The 15,476-nt window shown below is 32.1% G+C and overlaps 2 protein-coding genes across 4 annotated transcripts; both read right to left on the reverse strand.

The window, feature by feature from the left end:
• Positions 1-434: 434 nt before the first annotated feature.
• LOC100500590 (serine/threonine/tyrosine-protein kinase HT1) lies at positions 435-6,423 on the reverse strand. 3 transcript variants are annotated; one of them, XR_005887953.1, is made up of 6 exons: positions 6,218-6,421; positions 4,956-5,914; positions 4,206-4,661; positions 2,980-3,316; positions 1,920-1,990; positions 435-708 (listed from the first exon to the last, which is right to left on the reverse strand). XR_005887953.1 is itself a non-coding variant. In XM_003542994.5 (4 exons), exons 2-4 carry the CDS (start codon positions 5,619-5,621, stop codon positions 3,047-3,049), a joined length of 1,392 nt encoding a protein of 463 aa, XP_003543042.1. In that variant the 5' UTR covers positions 5,622-5,914; positions 6,218-6,423; the 3' UTR covers positions 2,793-3,046. The 3 variants fall into 3 exon arrangements, 1 of the variants encoding a protein (XP_003543042.1); XR_005887952.1 differs by having other exon boundaries at positions 435-1,990; XM_003542994.5 differs by lacking the exons at positions 435-708; positions 1,920-1,990 and having other exon boundaries at positions 2,793-3,316; positions 6,218-6,423.
• A 3,397-nt stretch (positions 6,424-9,820) lies between these two features.
• On the reverse strand, positions 9,821-11,915 carry LOC100803860 (PDDEXK-like family protein). Its single transcript, NM_001255026.3, has 3 exons — positions 11,616-11,915; positions 10,987-11,218; positions 9,821-10,417 (listed from the first exon to the last, which is right to left on the reverse strand). Exons 1-3 carry the CDS (start codon positions 11,874-11,876, stop codon positions 10,002-10,004), a joined length of 909 nt encoding a protein of 302 aa, NP_001241955.2. The 5' UTR covers positions 11,877-11,915; the 3' UTR covers positions 9,821-10,001.
• Between the last annotated feature and the right edge of the window lie 3,561 nt (positions 11,916-15,476).

Below are 15,476 nucleotides of genomic sequence, written 5' to 3' on the forward strand. Positions count from 1 at the left end.
AATTAGATTACATAAATGTCTATTGATCTTAAATCTTTTTTGAATTGTATTATAGTTGTTTGCTAGCCGTGATGAAGTTTTACATTAGGCTCAATTGGTGGCTCATGACATTGGATTTGTTGTCGTGATAATGAAATAAGACACCAATATTGGTGTTAGAGGAAGGACCTTATTTTTGTTAATAGCTTGCGAAAGGAGTGGTGAGTATAGACCTAAGAAGAATGATTTGGTAAGAACATGCACTGACAGTAGAAAATGTGGATGCCCGTTTAAGTTGTGTGCGAAGCCAATTTTGAGAGGAGAAGGATGGATGGTAAAATTAATTTATGGGGTTCACAACCATGAAATGATAAAGTCATTAGTTGGACATCCATATGCGGGTCGACGGACTAAAGATGAGAAAATTGTTGTTGCTGATATGACGAAATCCATGGTGAAGCCAAGAAATATTCCCTTGATGTTGAAGGAGCACAATGCCAATAGTTATACAACAATCAAACAAATTTATAATGTCAAACATGCTTATTGGTCTTCCATAAGAAAGAGTAACACCGAAATGCAACAGTTCATGATGCTGCTTGATCGAGATCAATATATTCACTGACATAGGATGTAGGATGATAATGTTGTATGTGACTTGTTCTGGAGTCATCCCGATGCAGTAAAATTAATCAATTCTTGTAATTTGATTTTCTTGATTAACAGTACCTACAAAACAAATAAGTACAAACTGTCGTTGTTTGATATTGTTGGTATTACACCAACAGGAATGACATTTTCCGCTACTTTTGCTTACTTGGAAGAAGAACGTCTTAATAATGTTGTTTGGGCTTTACAACGATTTCAGGATCTTTTCATGAAAGTTGATGCACTTCCTGGGGTTATTATCACCGATAGATATTTGTCTTTGATGAATCCAGTGAAAACTGTATTCCCGAATACTACGAACTTGTCTTTGTTTCACATTGACAAGAATGTAAAGGCAAAATGCAAAATTTTGATTGCTTAAAAAAATGCATGGGATTATGTGATGGAGGCTTAGGAGAGTTTGGTTGACTGTCCATATGAGAGTTCTTTTTATGAGTACCTTAAAAACTTTAAAATGATTTGCTCCCTGTGACCTATGTTTGTGGACTATGTGTGTCAAACATGGGTGATTTCGTACAAAGAAAAATTTGTAAAAGCATAGACCAACAAAGTGATGCATCTAGGAAAGACAATCACTAATAAGTATGAATATTATTTTTTATTTTTGTTGATTTGTTTAAGTGTTGACTTAAATAAAAATGTTGTGTTTGTTTATATGTTGTTGTATCTTAACAAATATAATATTATAATATATAAAATTAAATTTTTGGCCAATTTAATCTTATTTTTAGCAATCTAATCTAATATTAGTCTTAGCAATCTAATCTAATCTAATGTTAGTCTTAACAATCTAATCTAATCTTAGTAATAACTAAAATATTTTTTTTTGGTTTTATAAATAAAATTAATACTTAACAAATAAATCAGAAAAAATTATAAAATTACACTATCTATTACAAAACAAAATTACGCTAAAAAACAATTTAAAAATAATTGAAAAATATATATTTTCAATTAAAAAATATTCTACACAAAAAATCCAACAAAAAAATTAAAAAAATTTGAAAACAAAAAAAAAATTGAAAAAAACAATTTAAAAAGAAATCCATACAGATATTCATACTGATTGTCAATGATTTTTTTCCCAAAAAACATCATTTTTGTTCTTCCTTTTTCTTCTACAGTGCTTCAATACAACAACATCAAACTAATAACAACTTAAAGAGGGAACGAATACAATCATTTAACAACATCAACATCGAAAATCAATACAATCATTCAAAAGATCAACAACAATAAACATAAACTGGGAACGAATAACTACTTCTTACCTCAAAGAGGATGACCCAACTAAGAAGAAGAACCGAAACCAGCAAGAACCACAAACCACCACCACCAACAACTAGAAAGAAGAAACAGTGCACGTGAAGAATGAGTGTGGGTGAAGAAGAGGCAAAAGAACAAGGAGACTACGAAGAAGGAGAACACCAAGAAGCAGAAAAAGGACACCACGAAGAGGAAGAAGCATAGCGGCATAAGGGTTAGTAACTCGGACGAACGAGTCACTGTAACACTTTTATAATAAACAGGTGAAGGATCTTTTAACCCTTTCACCTATGTTGCTAGGTGTCCTAGCAAAAATGCCGGATGCCGAAAACAACACCCTTAAATTTATTACTAGTCTTTCATATCACCTAGCGATAATTCCATGCCCCTATTCAATTTAACCAAAGAATGGATGGTAACCTCATTTGCAAGATGCGGGGGGTAAAACAAAGTACTATCAAGAACGCAACATCTCACTAGTTCCGAATTGCATAATTCGGAACATCAGTAAAAAAACAATTGACCCTTCAAATGTAGAATTAGAATCTCGATATTAGAAAAACTATTGAGTGCATGATGTAACGAATAAAAGGGAGTTTAATAAACATATATTGTTCATGTAAAATTACTGGCAACCAATCCAAAATAATTTTTTATATAACTTTTAACATAATTATTATAAAAGTAAAAAAACTTCCTATACATAGTTGATTCTATGTAAATGACAATGTATAAAACCTCTACATTGTTAGTACATGTATTAAATATTAAAAAAAAAAGCCATAAAAGAATCTACTTTTTTACCTATTGGAAGAAGCAGCACTCACACCGGAATTATAAATTTTCATTTGTAAGGGGAGGAAAGTGGAAGAGGAGTGTTTAACTTTTGGGGTGAAGTGTCAACTACAACCAACTACACATGAAGCAAGAGTTTCGTACAAGTTTTGTATGCACACTTCGCAAAAAAAAAGATGCTTTCACCTTTATGTGCAAGCCTAAAAATCAATATACTATCACATGAATGTCATAAAGTGACTACACAACCAGAGAACCTGAAAAACAAACCTTTCATTTTTAATTACAATGGACCCGGTGTACAATAAAAGCCAGGCCAGGAGGACACTTGGAAGATTCATGTGAATTTGGGTTTAGGCACAGGGCCACTATTTTGGTGCAAGGGACCAAGCTTTTGAATCCAATGAAGAAGCCCTTTCTTATGATCCCAACAAGGATTTGGCACCAGGCTCAGGGTTCCATCACTGGCAAGTGAAGATTCAAATTGCTCTAATATCTTCACAACCTGCCAGAACTCAGGCCTCTTGTCTGGTTGCAAGCTCCAACATTGCTCAATTAAAGCTCGCATCGCAGGAGGGCAGTTTGATGGAATAACCGGCCTTGAATTCTGAAGAAACACGATAACACATAACATAACAGAAATATAAGTACTTTATGCGTGAACTCTGTTATTTGAGTTTTAAAACAAGAGAAGAAATATGGTAACAAAAGATAGCTGACCAACTATTAATTTACTCTAGAGTCAAGCAAATCAAATACCAACAAGAAATTAAGCGGTTTGCTGCAAAACCCTTCGCATATTTGTTGATCCTATGAAATAAATAAGCTTTATTCTTTCTAATCTACTAACTATTATGTTATATCACTCAAGGAGTTATTGGCATACAAAATATTTTAATGTATGTATTAAAATTTATACTTCAATTTGACTTCCTTTTGAATCAGTTGGAAACCCAAGTCATGGATTAATCAAATTTGTACTACTCCGTGTTGTTTTCTAAGAAAAGGAGGCCTTGACCAAAGGCTCTCAGCTGTCAAAACACTTGGTTTTGCTATAAACCGTAGTGTACATTATAGGATGGGAATAAACTTGTAGGAATATTATTCGGTGGCAATAGAGTTTGATTTCCTCCAAAAGTATCACTAGCGGAGCATACCTTGTCTAGCTGCAAGCCAAATGAATGACCAATTGTAAGAAGCTTAGTTTGCACTACTCTTCCATGCTGGTCATTCAAAAAGGTCTGTAACAACCTCAAACTCTAAAAAACAATAAGAAACCACAGATGGCAAAGTGGGCTTTGGGGTGGGAGAATGGGATCTGAACCTTTAGCAAGCATTAGAGAAATGCAAAGGCAGTTTGCACAAAGAACAATCCATTAAAGGCCAGGATAATACAGGGCTTTTAAAAAGAATTCTGGCAATGAATGATGAAGGGACAAATAAAGAGAGATATTCACATTACAAAACTACATGACTTAAATTACAACAGAACACACCTTATTTACTACTGCAAAAGCAGCCTGTATTGGATTCATATCCTCATATGGTATCGTTCCAGTCAACATCTCCCATATCATAAGCCCAAAACTGTAGACATCAACCTTTTTCCCATAGGATTTCCTTTTGATCATCTCAGGTGCCATCCAACGGTAGGTGCCAGGGTCATCAGCCAATAAGTCACAAGATGCTTCCTCACATGCAATGCCAAAATCGGCAATTTTAAGGTGATTGTCTTCGTTGATTAGGACATTCTCTGGTTTAAGGTCCCGATGAATGACACCTTGAGAATGTATATATTCCATTCCGCGAGCAATATCCAGAGCAAAAGCTATTAGCTTTTGTAGAGAAACAGTTTGGTGTTCCAATTTATGCAAATATGCCCTCAAGGAACCTTCCGCCAGATATTCTGTGATAATACAATAAACCGGTGGCTTTCTGCATGCTGCTGAGAACTGTAATCAGATCAAAACACACAAAGAAATGCATCTGAATTAGCATCCTCGTAAATCATCTTAATATCATATGAAATTGGACCAAAATAAATGAGATAGGATGAATAAAGTAGTATGCATACTTTTAAAACTTAATATTTCAACATGATGTAAAGTTTTAAATTCAATCCAGTAAGTAGAACAAAACAACAGATACGCTAACCTTACTTAAAAAGGCATAAAAGACAGCATCCAGACTAAGCATATATACATTGCAATCAGCATATACAAAAATAGGAGGCAAAATGTTATCACCTTTATGACATTTTGATGGTGAAGACGAGATAAAAGGGTGACTTCTCTAATGAACTGTTTCTCTAATCGAGAAGCCAAAGCTCCATTTTCATCATCCTCAGGTACCATAATGATTTTAACAGCAACAGCCTCCTCCTTATATACACCATGGTAAAGTCGACTATGTGCACCATGAGCAAACTTTAGGCCAAAAAACAATTGAGACATGTCAACATTCCACTCTTCAGCTGTTTCCACAGCAGTAATCTTTCCTCCACCATTGTCCAAAAGCTTAGTCCATGCTGAATCCTTGCGGTTCTTTGACTTCACTTGCCTATTTGGACTATGCGAAGGTGACTTTGAACTTGATTCCTTAGTCTCCCTAGAATCTTTGTTCAACAACTTCCCCATAATCCTCTTTTCCCTCCGGGGATTCGGCGTGGAGAACCTCTTCTGTTCATGTCTAGCTTCCCTGAAGGCCTCAGAAAGATAAGTCTCAGGCAATGGTGACAAAGATCTCTGCTTGTTTGTTATGGGGTGTCTCTGAGCCTTTGAGGCAGCAGGCCTTGATTTTTGCTCTGACTGAACACTGATAGGAATAGAGCCTAACCTAGCAGGATCCAAACGATGGCAGACAGTGTGTGAAAATTTTGTCCTCCTAATCCAAGAATAACCATCTTCCCCCATCTTATTCTCAACTTTTCCTTTGTACAAAATCCTTATTATTAAGATCTTGTACTTACACCTCTACCAGAAAACAGGTCTCAAAACTTGATTGATTTCGCGAGACCCTTCAACAACAATGAGTGGAGGAACCACAAAAAACCGATCTTTTCATATGTTCATAAAAAGGGTAGGATTGGTTCAATTAAAAGTTGCAGATAAAGGCAACACAAACACTATTCAACAAAGAGCTTGACCCTCCATAAACTCAACAGCCAAACATCCCTTCTAGTCAAAATTCCACCTTCTGTAAAAGCCTGGAAAATCCCCCCACAGATATGTCAATAAATTAATCCATCTAACAAAACAAATAAATTGAACAAAAACCATAAAATATACAACAACAAAAAAAAATGACTAATTTTTGTGTTGATAATGAAGAAACAACCATGATTACGTCCCTAATGGCCACTGAGAAAAAAAAAAGACCAATTATTGTATTAAAAGAATCGCAAACACATTAAACTATTAACAGATAAGGGTAATCCAGATTTTAAAAAGAAGAAAAAAAGGTAAAGCAAATGATGCATGCAAAATACTAATAATAAAGCATGCATTACCTTATGTTTCACAAGGCTTTCACCAAGGTGGAGAGATCAAATCGCAATGCTAGAAAGGGTGTTTCTGTTTGCCAATACCTGCTTTTACATTTGCAAGGATAGAAAAATGCTGCACCTAATACCATCTTTTTCCATAAAGAAAGAGAAAGACAGGTGGAGACTGTAGAGGATATCTTTCTTTCTTTCTTTCTTTGTTTTTAATTTTAGTAGTGTAATATTTAGTACGGTCAATACAAGGATATTATACCGTACGTTACTGGGAGGAACACAAATTACAGCAACACTTGTTATTAAAAAAACCAAAATTTACAGCAACACTTTTTTTAACACATTTTTCTTGATTAATTTTGCATGAACTGATCAATACAGTCAGTGGTAATTCTATTTCTTATTTAATTATTTTTTAAATAAATTATCATTAATAATAGAGCGAGATGTGTTAAAGAATAATATACCAACTACAACTTTCAAAATAAAGTGATGATTGTAGGTTATGTGTCTTAATGGAATGATCTATTGTTCAAATTTTAGTTACCTTAAATATAAAATACTCATTTTGTATATTATAATATTATCATGTACCAATACGTTAAAAAAATATTAAAGAATATATTTGGAACATTTTTGGAAGGAAATGGACCGCAGAATTGATTTCAAGAGGAGCTAAGATGTAGTGTGTGTCGGTTATAGAATTTGGAAAGATGAGTCATCATCATAGGTAAGGTATGGCATGGTATGTATGTAGGTTTGGTTGTGGGTTGGGGGGATAATAGAAGACATGTCGTATGAAATAGATGATGCATGTGCATAGGGAGATGGTGATGATGAGGGGTGGGGTTAGGTTGTAGTGCGGTGGTGGAATGTGGGGACCACAAGGAGGAAGTCAGAGAAAACGGGTGTGTTGGTTTTGGAATGAATGAATGAATGAAAAAAAAAGAAAGATTGAAACGTGGTGAGTGGAGGATTCCAAGTGTCGCTATTGGAGGAATTGGTACGGATGGGAGTGTTACGTGTAAGGCTTTCTCATTTATTTATTTATAGCAACACTGGATGGAGTTATTGCTAAATTGATGTGAAGTAAAGTTTATATTATTATATAGTTTAATAGTTTAACAAAATCAAATGGGCAAAGCTTTGAAGGTACGGTTCGCACGGATGCCTAAGAGTGCCACATGCATCAGTTCTGTTTGATTTCGGTTTAGAAAAAAAGAATGACAATTTCAAATCATATTAATTGGGTGCAGAATAACTTGATATGAATGTAATATTTGACAATTTATATGCTTTTGAAATCTTGATTCCAAAAATGTAAAGAAATTTGTATATTTAGAAGTTAATAAAAAATATATTCGTCAAAAATAGAAAATCCCCTCTTTATATAAATTCAAAAATAATTATATGGAATAAGAGTATTTTTAAGAGATATTTTTTAATGAGAATATTCTTAAAAAATCTAATAAAAACATCTCTTATCTCTTTCTATTTATTCTTTTCAACATTATTTTTGCCGTTTTGAACTTGGGCCAAGCTTACTAAAACCCACTAATTTTGGAGCGTTATTACCCTTCGAAGTTCGAACCCAAATGATGCCAGGAAGAGAAAAGCAGATCGGTGGTTTGGGCTAAGTCGAAAAATACATGTGGACTTTGGACCAGTCCACAAGCTATGTCATCACTGGGCTAAAAGATAAAGACCGAAGGCTTATGCTAATACACCTTCCATTTACACTTTTACACCTCCTTCCACTTATTGAAAAATAATAAGATATAGGAGATGTACAAGTAAAGATGGGGGTGTGTTTTGAAAAATCGACCTGAACACAACTACACACGTCATTGGCTATAGTGTGAAAATTGCATATCTGAATACAAGCTACATGGGATTCACTCAAGTTGTTTTAAAGACTATGTTCGAACTGATAGAAAAAAATGATGACATAAAATGAATTAAAATAGAAAATAATGAAACATAATAAATTAAAGCCTATATTCTATGATCTGAATACATTTTAGTAGAATAGAATTGCATTATTTGGATATTGAACTGAGTGAAATAAATAATAATTGTTTTATTTCAATATTAATATTATTTTAAAATATTAAAATATAATTATTAATCTTTACTGTTTACTATGCTTATCTCCAGCAAATAACTAAAAATGCTTGTTTTCTAATTAATGGTTGGCATTGTAGGCACAAATTAGTCCTCAACATAAGCATCTCTCAAGCTATAAAGTAGTAGGTGTAGAATTAACTACTACGAGAGTTCCATAAACACAACTGTCTAACCTAATTGAAGGAGTCCAATGGATTAAGATTTTTTTTTCCTTTCCATGTTGCACTGATGAATTGAAGACCGGGGAAACTAATGGAGTATACTAGTATACGTACAGTACATTCTTTCGTGTTGAATCATCCCTGAAATCAATTGTCAACATAATTTAGTTAATGATACTTATGGACGAAAGCTAGTGGGGGCAATTAATGTTGCTTATCGACGTATTTGATCCTACATTTGTTGGCATGTTATATAACTTGCTTCTTTCTGGAAACTATTAGTAGCTTTGTGTTCTGTAGAGTAATAAATTAGTGTTCAGAAAAATAGAAATCGAGATACAATATTTTAACGTATCAAACCTTCAACTGATAATAAAAAAAAAAAATCAAAGACATAAGAAGAGAACAATCACACTCTCTTATAATTGGAGAATGCATATATCTCTATAAAATGAGAGAACAACCAAAGCTCTCATATTTTCTGTCGAATAGGATACTCAAAGAAATGAAATGAGTAACTATTTATAGGCTTGTTTGGATACATATGAATGCTTTTGAGAGCTTCTTTATTGAAAAAAATTATATATTTTCAAAAAAAAAAAACTCTCAAAAGTTATCAAAAAAAACTTTTAACATTATATTCAAACATACTCATAAGAGTAAAACTCCCAATGCTTCTGAACACAAATGAAGAAAATATTTTCCTACGTACTGATAAAAAACGTGTGTAACATTTTGTGCTTTTATAAGTATTGTTGGACATTTACGATGAATTACCCTTTGAAGAAACAAAAAAACATACAAACTAGATGGGATTCACTCGAGTGCCTGAATCCTGTCATCGCAAATAGTCCGTTGCAATGTTCACTTGTACCCAAAATAGCAATCTCCAGTATGATTTATTGATTTAGACAGCAAGGAGTTAATCTTCATGGGTGACATGCGGTTAGTCCGGAATTAAAGTTTGTTTTTATACTAGCAAAATAAAATACTTTGTTTTTTTAAGAGAGAAAGTGGAGTATTATTGCGATGAATAATGCAAAGTTTGTACGTCAGTGACTATAAAAGAGGAGTCTAGATGGGGAAACTCAACAATCCAAATTCTCTCTTTACAAGCAAAATCTATTTTTGCTAAATACAATACTTCCCACCCTTATGATACTCTATTTTATACCATTTCTTTATATACACCAATTGAAAAAGGTCTTTTTGAGTTTGTATACACTATGTTTTCATCAAATAGTTTGGCATTTTGCATGTAAAAGATTAGCAAATTTGATGAAAGACAAATATTGTTCTTAATTAGGTTTAAAAGTGATCTATGAAATTTTAAAAGGCAGCTTTGAACTGCACATTCATTTCCATAATTTGTTTTTACGTACATGTGTATAGGACATTAATTTGCGAATCACTCATTTAATATTCACCTTTTTAGGGAGGGGAATTAATTAATTACCAAAATAAACAAAAAAAGGTGGTTCTCTCTCTTAGAATTATATTACACAACCTCAACAGCAGTGCAATGCATATTGGGAAGGCTTCTCTAGCAGATCAACAGTCAACATGGATGCCTTTGGCCTTGGCAATATCCTCTCAGAATTATACCTCACTGAAAGTGAGGTTGTGGAAGTGTTCCTTTCACATGGACCTAACCACTTAGCTTGCATGTACCTATGCTTCCTCCATGGCCCCATGTGCATTTTCTTTTCCTTCATGCACCTTTTGGCTCCCATACACAATATCTTTATTAGGTTGCTCAGTCTCTCCACCTTCCCCACAAACACCTCTGGAAGCCTCCTAACAAGTCGGTTGTAGTCTTCACTTCCCCTTGCCATCTCAAACTCTCCTCTGAAATTCAGCTCCACAATCACCCTCACCTCCCCCTTCTTTGTGCTGTCTATCACATCCAAAAAATTGTGTTCCCCTGCACATAGTTTCCATAGAAGGATCAATAAACTTATAATGTTTTAAATTTAATTAAACAACAAGTTGTCCTAAGTCCTAACCTATAGTTTCCCAAGTTTTTATTTGGAGATTTTTTTCCCTCACTTTTTAAGTACACCTACCACCCAATATATAATTTGGTAAGAAAAGTTAAAAACACATTTTATAATAGAATGTTTAGGCGAGGTGGCCTTCGGAGACTCACTAGGCCCTTTGGAACATGTTTTATATCTTCAACTAGATGTCTCTAAACATTTTATTTTTTTTACATTTTTTAATGAATATGACAGATACAATGCATATCCACTAGTTCAAATCTTATGAATACTGTCCTATACTAGCTAAAGTGCTGACTAATAATAGTTTAATCACAATAAATACTTTTGCATAGTCCAGTTATAATTCGACAGGGACTTTACCTAGGTGGGATTAAAAGGGGATAATGTAGTTTACTATAGGAATCTTATCTTAAGACCCACCAGAAGATCTCTTTGGATTCAAAAAACAGGGAAAAAAATGCAAGTGGTTGAAATTAATGTGAATATATACCTGATGGGATATCGGGTGAGCTTCTCCATTTAGTTTTGCAAATAGCACTATCATAACCTGCTTTCTGAAGCCGCCTAGAAACTTCTCTCATCAAACAGTTTCGACAAGTTGTGATCACAGCCACCTGTCTGCCACAACCGCACACAGTTTCCGCGCTTTGAATTTCCTGAAGCGCTTCTTTGGTGGCATGCCTTATCCGTGACTCCGAAGAACTAGTTCTGCATATACTGGCCTGCACTAAATTTAACCCTACTTAATTGGTTAAAACAGATATATACTCCTTAATTTATATTTTTCTTTGCAGATAACCAAAAACAACTTAAATACATTTTGATCCATCATCTCATTATTTTCTTTGATCTATAGATAAAAAAACACATCTGTTGATAGACTAAATCATTTTTTCGTCAATTTATTAACTTGATGACACATGATAAATCACATAAGGTAAAACATGTAATATAGAAAAACTATATAAAAAAAAAACAATTTAATCTAACGAGAACATTTAAAAAAATCAAAATAAATTAACAGGGTGCATGCAAGTTTCTTAGATAGGCGTACAGTAGCTAGCAAATTAGTAATTAAATTGAGGAAGGTATTGGGTGGATTAAGTAATGAATTGTTACCTGCAAAAGCTGGTGTTGTTTGTCCCAAAAGGTTCTATTCTCCTCGACGGTATCTCTGTGATCCTCGTCTTGGTCGAACTGTTCCTCCATTTCATTGGGGTGACCGCACTCATCACTGCTAGCACTTTGAGCTAACAAGGCTTCTCCAATATCATCAAGAAAGTCGAACTCAACATCGGCGTTATCACGGTGGTGCTCGAGAGGGTAGTGCCTGGCCAAAAACCTCGTGACTCTTCCGGCGGCCATAGAGGTTGGACCCATGATTAACGTAGCAGTAGTTTGTTTGTCTGTCTGACTCACATTTGGATCATGTTTGTCAATGAGCTTTATACCCGAACTGGGGTTGGGTGGGGCCCACCTGGTCTCTGTCCGCCGCGCACATGAGGTTGCGAATGTGGCCGCTCTCAATTGGATGATTCAGATCTGACCAATCATGTGGTTCGGCTCATACAGTAAGAATCCACGTCAGTTCACTCCAATAATTCCAATTTCCAACCTACCCTTTGTCTATCCCAATCATCATCTGGATAATACTCGAATATTCATCTCTCGTTTTTTATGCCTTTGGCCATGCATTATTTCTTCACAAACAAGTAAAACATCACAACACAAATATAGGATAACATTACTTTTTAAAGTGTAAAAAAGATGATCCAAGCAATATTTTTATATCTTTTAATAAATTTGTTCTTTATCTAAGTCACATATTAATAAATTTATTCTTTATCCGAGTTACATTTTTTTTTATCAAAAAGACAATTCAAGTTAAGTTCCATAAATTTATTATGAGCAACGATAAAATTATTCCTTCAAATATTTAACATAGGTGCATATTCAACACTCTTATATATACACAATCAAAAATAGAATTTCTATTATTATATATTTATCACATGTTTTAAAAAAATATTTAAATAATTTTTTGGTCTTATAAAATAAGAGGTATTATTGTTTTGATTTTAGTACTTAGATTTTATTTTTATTTTAATATTTATTGTCAAATAGTAATGTTGATATAATAGAAAAAGTTTGATAAGATAATCACTTGTAATTTTATTTGATAAGAGTTTTTTAATTTTTTTTCAATTTAAAAAATTAATGATGTTAAAACTAGTTTTGATAAGAGATTAAAAAAAATAGTATAACTTATTAAAAAAAAATTACAGATGTAATTATACTACTAGACTTCTTAACAACATAATAAGTTAATGTATTATTAATATTACGCATTATCATTTTTCATGAAAAAAAATACTGCCAGATTCCTTAAGTTATAATCATATTCTCATATGATATTAAATAAAATAATTTAAAACATGGCATCATTTAAGGCAAAAAGGAAAAGTGGAAATAAGCAGGCAGGGAGGGCCTATAGCAATGTTGTGGTGTGATGGATGCAACGTTGCAGAATCAGGAACGTGCAATTTAGATCTTATCCGATTGATAATTAACTGGTGGGGCCCAAACGTCGTTTAGAGGATGATTATTGTTTCAAGAAGGTGGTGAAATACGCGGCGTCTTGTGGATAAAACATTCATTCCGATTGGAGAAAGGTTCGGTGCGGCCTGGGGGAGGAACAAACTGGAGGACTTTTTGTAATTTTACGTCCTACAAGTACAATCATTTTTATGCCCCACCTCCGAATAAAAACACACACACAACTCCACAAATATACCTACAGCTTATTATATACGGACTCTATTCATCTGTCATCAATCATCATACAGAAATTTTCTATTAACTTTTTTTTTTTTTTGTCAAATTTTGTATCAACTTAAAATAAGACATGCCATGATGGAGTATCATGCATGCATTTTTTGTTGGCTAGTATATTTCTTGTTTTTCCTCTCTTTAAGTAATAATAAAAAAATTAATTAGATTTTTTATTTTTTATCTTTTAAACTGTACTATACTAGATCAAATTTTATATTTTAAAAATAATCGATTGTTTTTTAAAATAAAATAAATTTATTTTTTTGGCTAATTATTTTACCAAATATTCTTATATTTTATTTTTTTATTTAAGAGATAAGATAATTTAGTTAAAATTTAAAATAAAAATATATAGACTCAAGTAAAATATAAAATAAAAATGTTAAGATTCAAGTCAAACATAAAATAAAAATGTATAGATTTAAGTAAAATATAAAATTAAATCTGAAAAATATTAGAGAGGAAAAACATATAAAAAAGTATAATGAAATACGAATTATTAATTTAGGTGTAATATAAAAATTAATTATATTAGAGAATAAAAAATATTTGAAATTGTTAAAACATACTTAGTAAATAAAAAAGAGTTGAATTTGAATTTCAAAAAATAAAAAAGTTTGATATAAAAAAATTTAAAATAGTATATGTTATTTAAAATTGTTAAATTAATATATTTACAATAATTTAACTTTTAAAAATAACTAAGAAGATGTACCACAGAATAGAGAAAAGAGAGACGGAGAGCAAATTTTTGTTAAACTAGTCCACATCTCAACTACATCCATTCATTTACCCTATAAATAATAAATAATATTTTTATTTGGAAAATTTTATAACAATTTACGCATTCTCCTCTATTATTATATAACGTTATATTAACTTATAATATTTTTAATTAATATTTCCTATATTTTATCTAAGGTAAATATTAAGTAAGAGTAAATATATTTAATGCTTTAGAAATATAAAAAAGTATTAACATTTATTTATTTATTTATTTAATAAATTAATTAAAATAATAATAAATAATCAATATTAAAACAATTTTGTAAAAATCAAATTATTCATAAAACATTTGCTCTCTCCCATTATGCATGAGTTAAACAAGTAGCATGAAATATAATCAAAATCAACCCACGAAGACTTGTGTGTTGTCTGTTACAATGTTAACATGTCTTTATGCGTTTTTACAATATTAACATTGAGATTGACTGATTGCTCACAATTTGTTGTCTAGCTCTCTTATCCAAATGCACTTTACGAATACGACCAATACGAGTGTCCAATAATGACAACACAGGAAGGTAAGAAAATAATAAATGCATTGACCAACATAAAAAAAATGTTATTTGTGTGATCTTTTAAAGCTTCTATTCTTTTCGATGAGTGTACGTGAATCAACACCACTGTTTGTTTGTTTGTTTATATATATATATATATATATATATATATATATATATATATATATATATATATATACATATATACTGTTTGTTTTTCTTCTTCAATGCCAATAATTGCATAAAAACTTTTCCCCACTTGATATAACTGGTACAAAGTTTTTAATCAAACGATTTTTAAATAAAAGTTTAACTGTATTTTTAATAACTTTCTTATGTTTAATGTGTAAGTTAAACTTTTAGGTTTCTTTGGTGGTCATGATAGGATTGAATAATATAAAATAATTATCTTATCATTGTTGTAATCAATTGATTGTTACACTAACATGATATAAATTACTTATTTTATTGTTTATTTGATCATGTTGGTGTAGTATTTTTTTTTTATCTTAAGAGAAAAGTTGAGTTAGAAAGTAAAATAGCAGGGATTTTCTCTCCCTTTTTTATGTTCACCATCCCATTATCATTACAGGTATTGTTGATATCATTATGAGTGTCACCAACCTTATTATTATCATCATTGTCACTAATATTTTCATCACCACCATTCCACCATTTCATTATATATTATCATTATCATTGTTGTCATGACTATCACCATTGTATTATTGTCACAATCATTCTCTCATTTTCGCTATTGTCGCAACCACCACTACCATTGCATTATCATCATCATTGTCGTCACTATAATCATCATTATATCTCTATCATTTTCACCACCATCATTATCTCACCACTATTACAATCG

The sequence above is a fragment of the Glycine max genome, chromosome 13 (assembly GCF_000004515.6).
Source record: "Glycine max cultivar Williams 82 chromosome 13, Glycine_max_v4.0, whole genome shotgun sequence".
Classification (NCBI taxonomy): domain Eukaryota; kingdom Viridiplantae; phylum Streptophyta; class Magnoliopsida; order Fabales; family Fabaceae; genus Glycine; species Glycine max.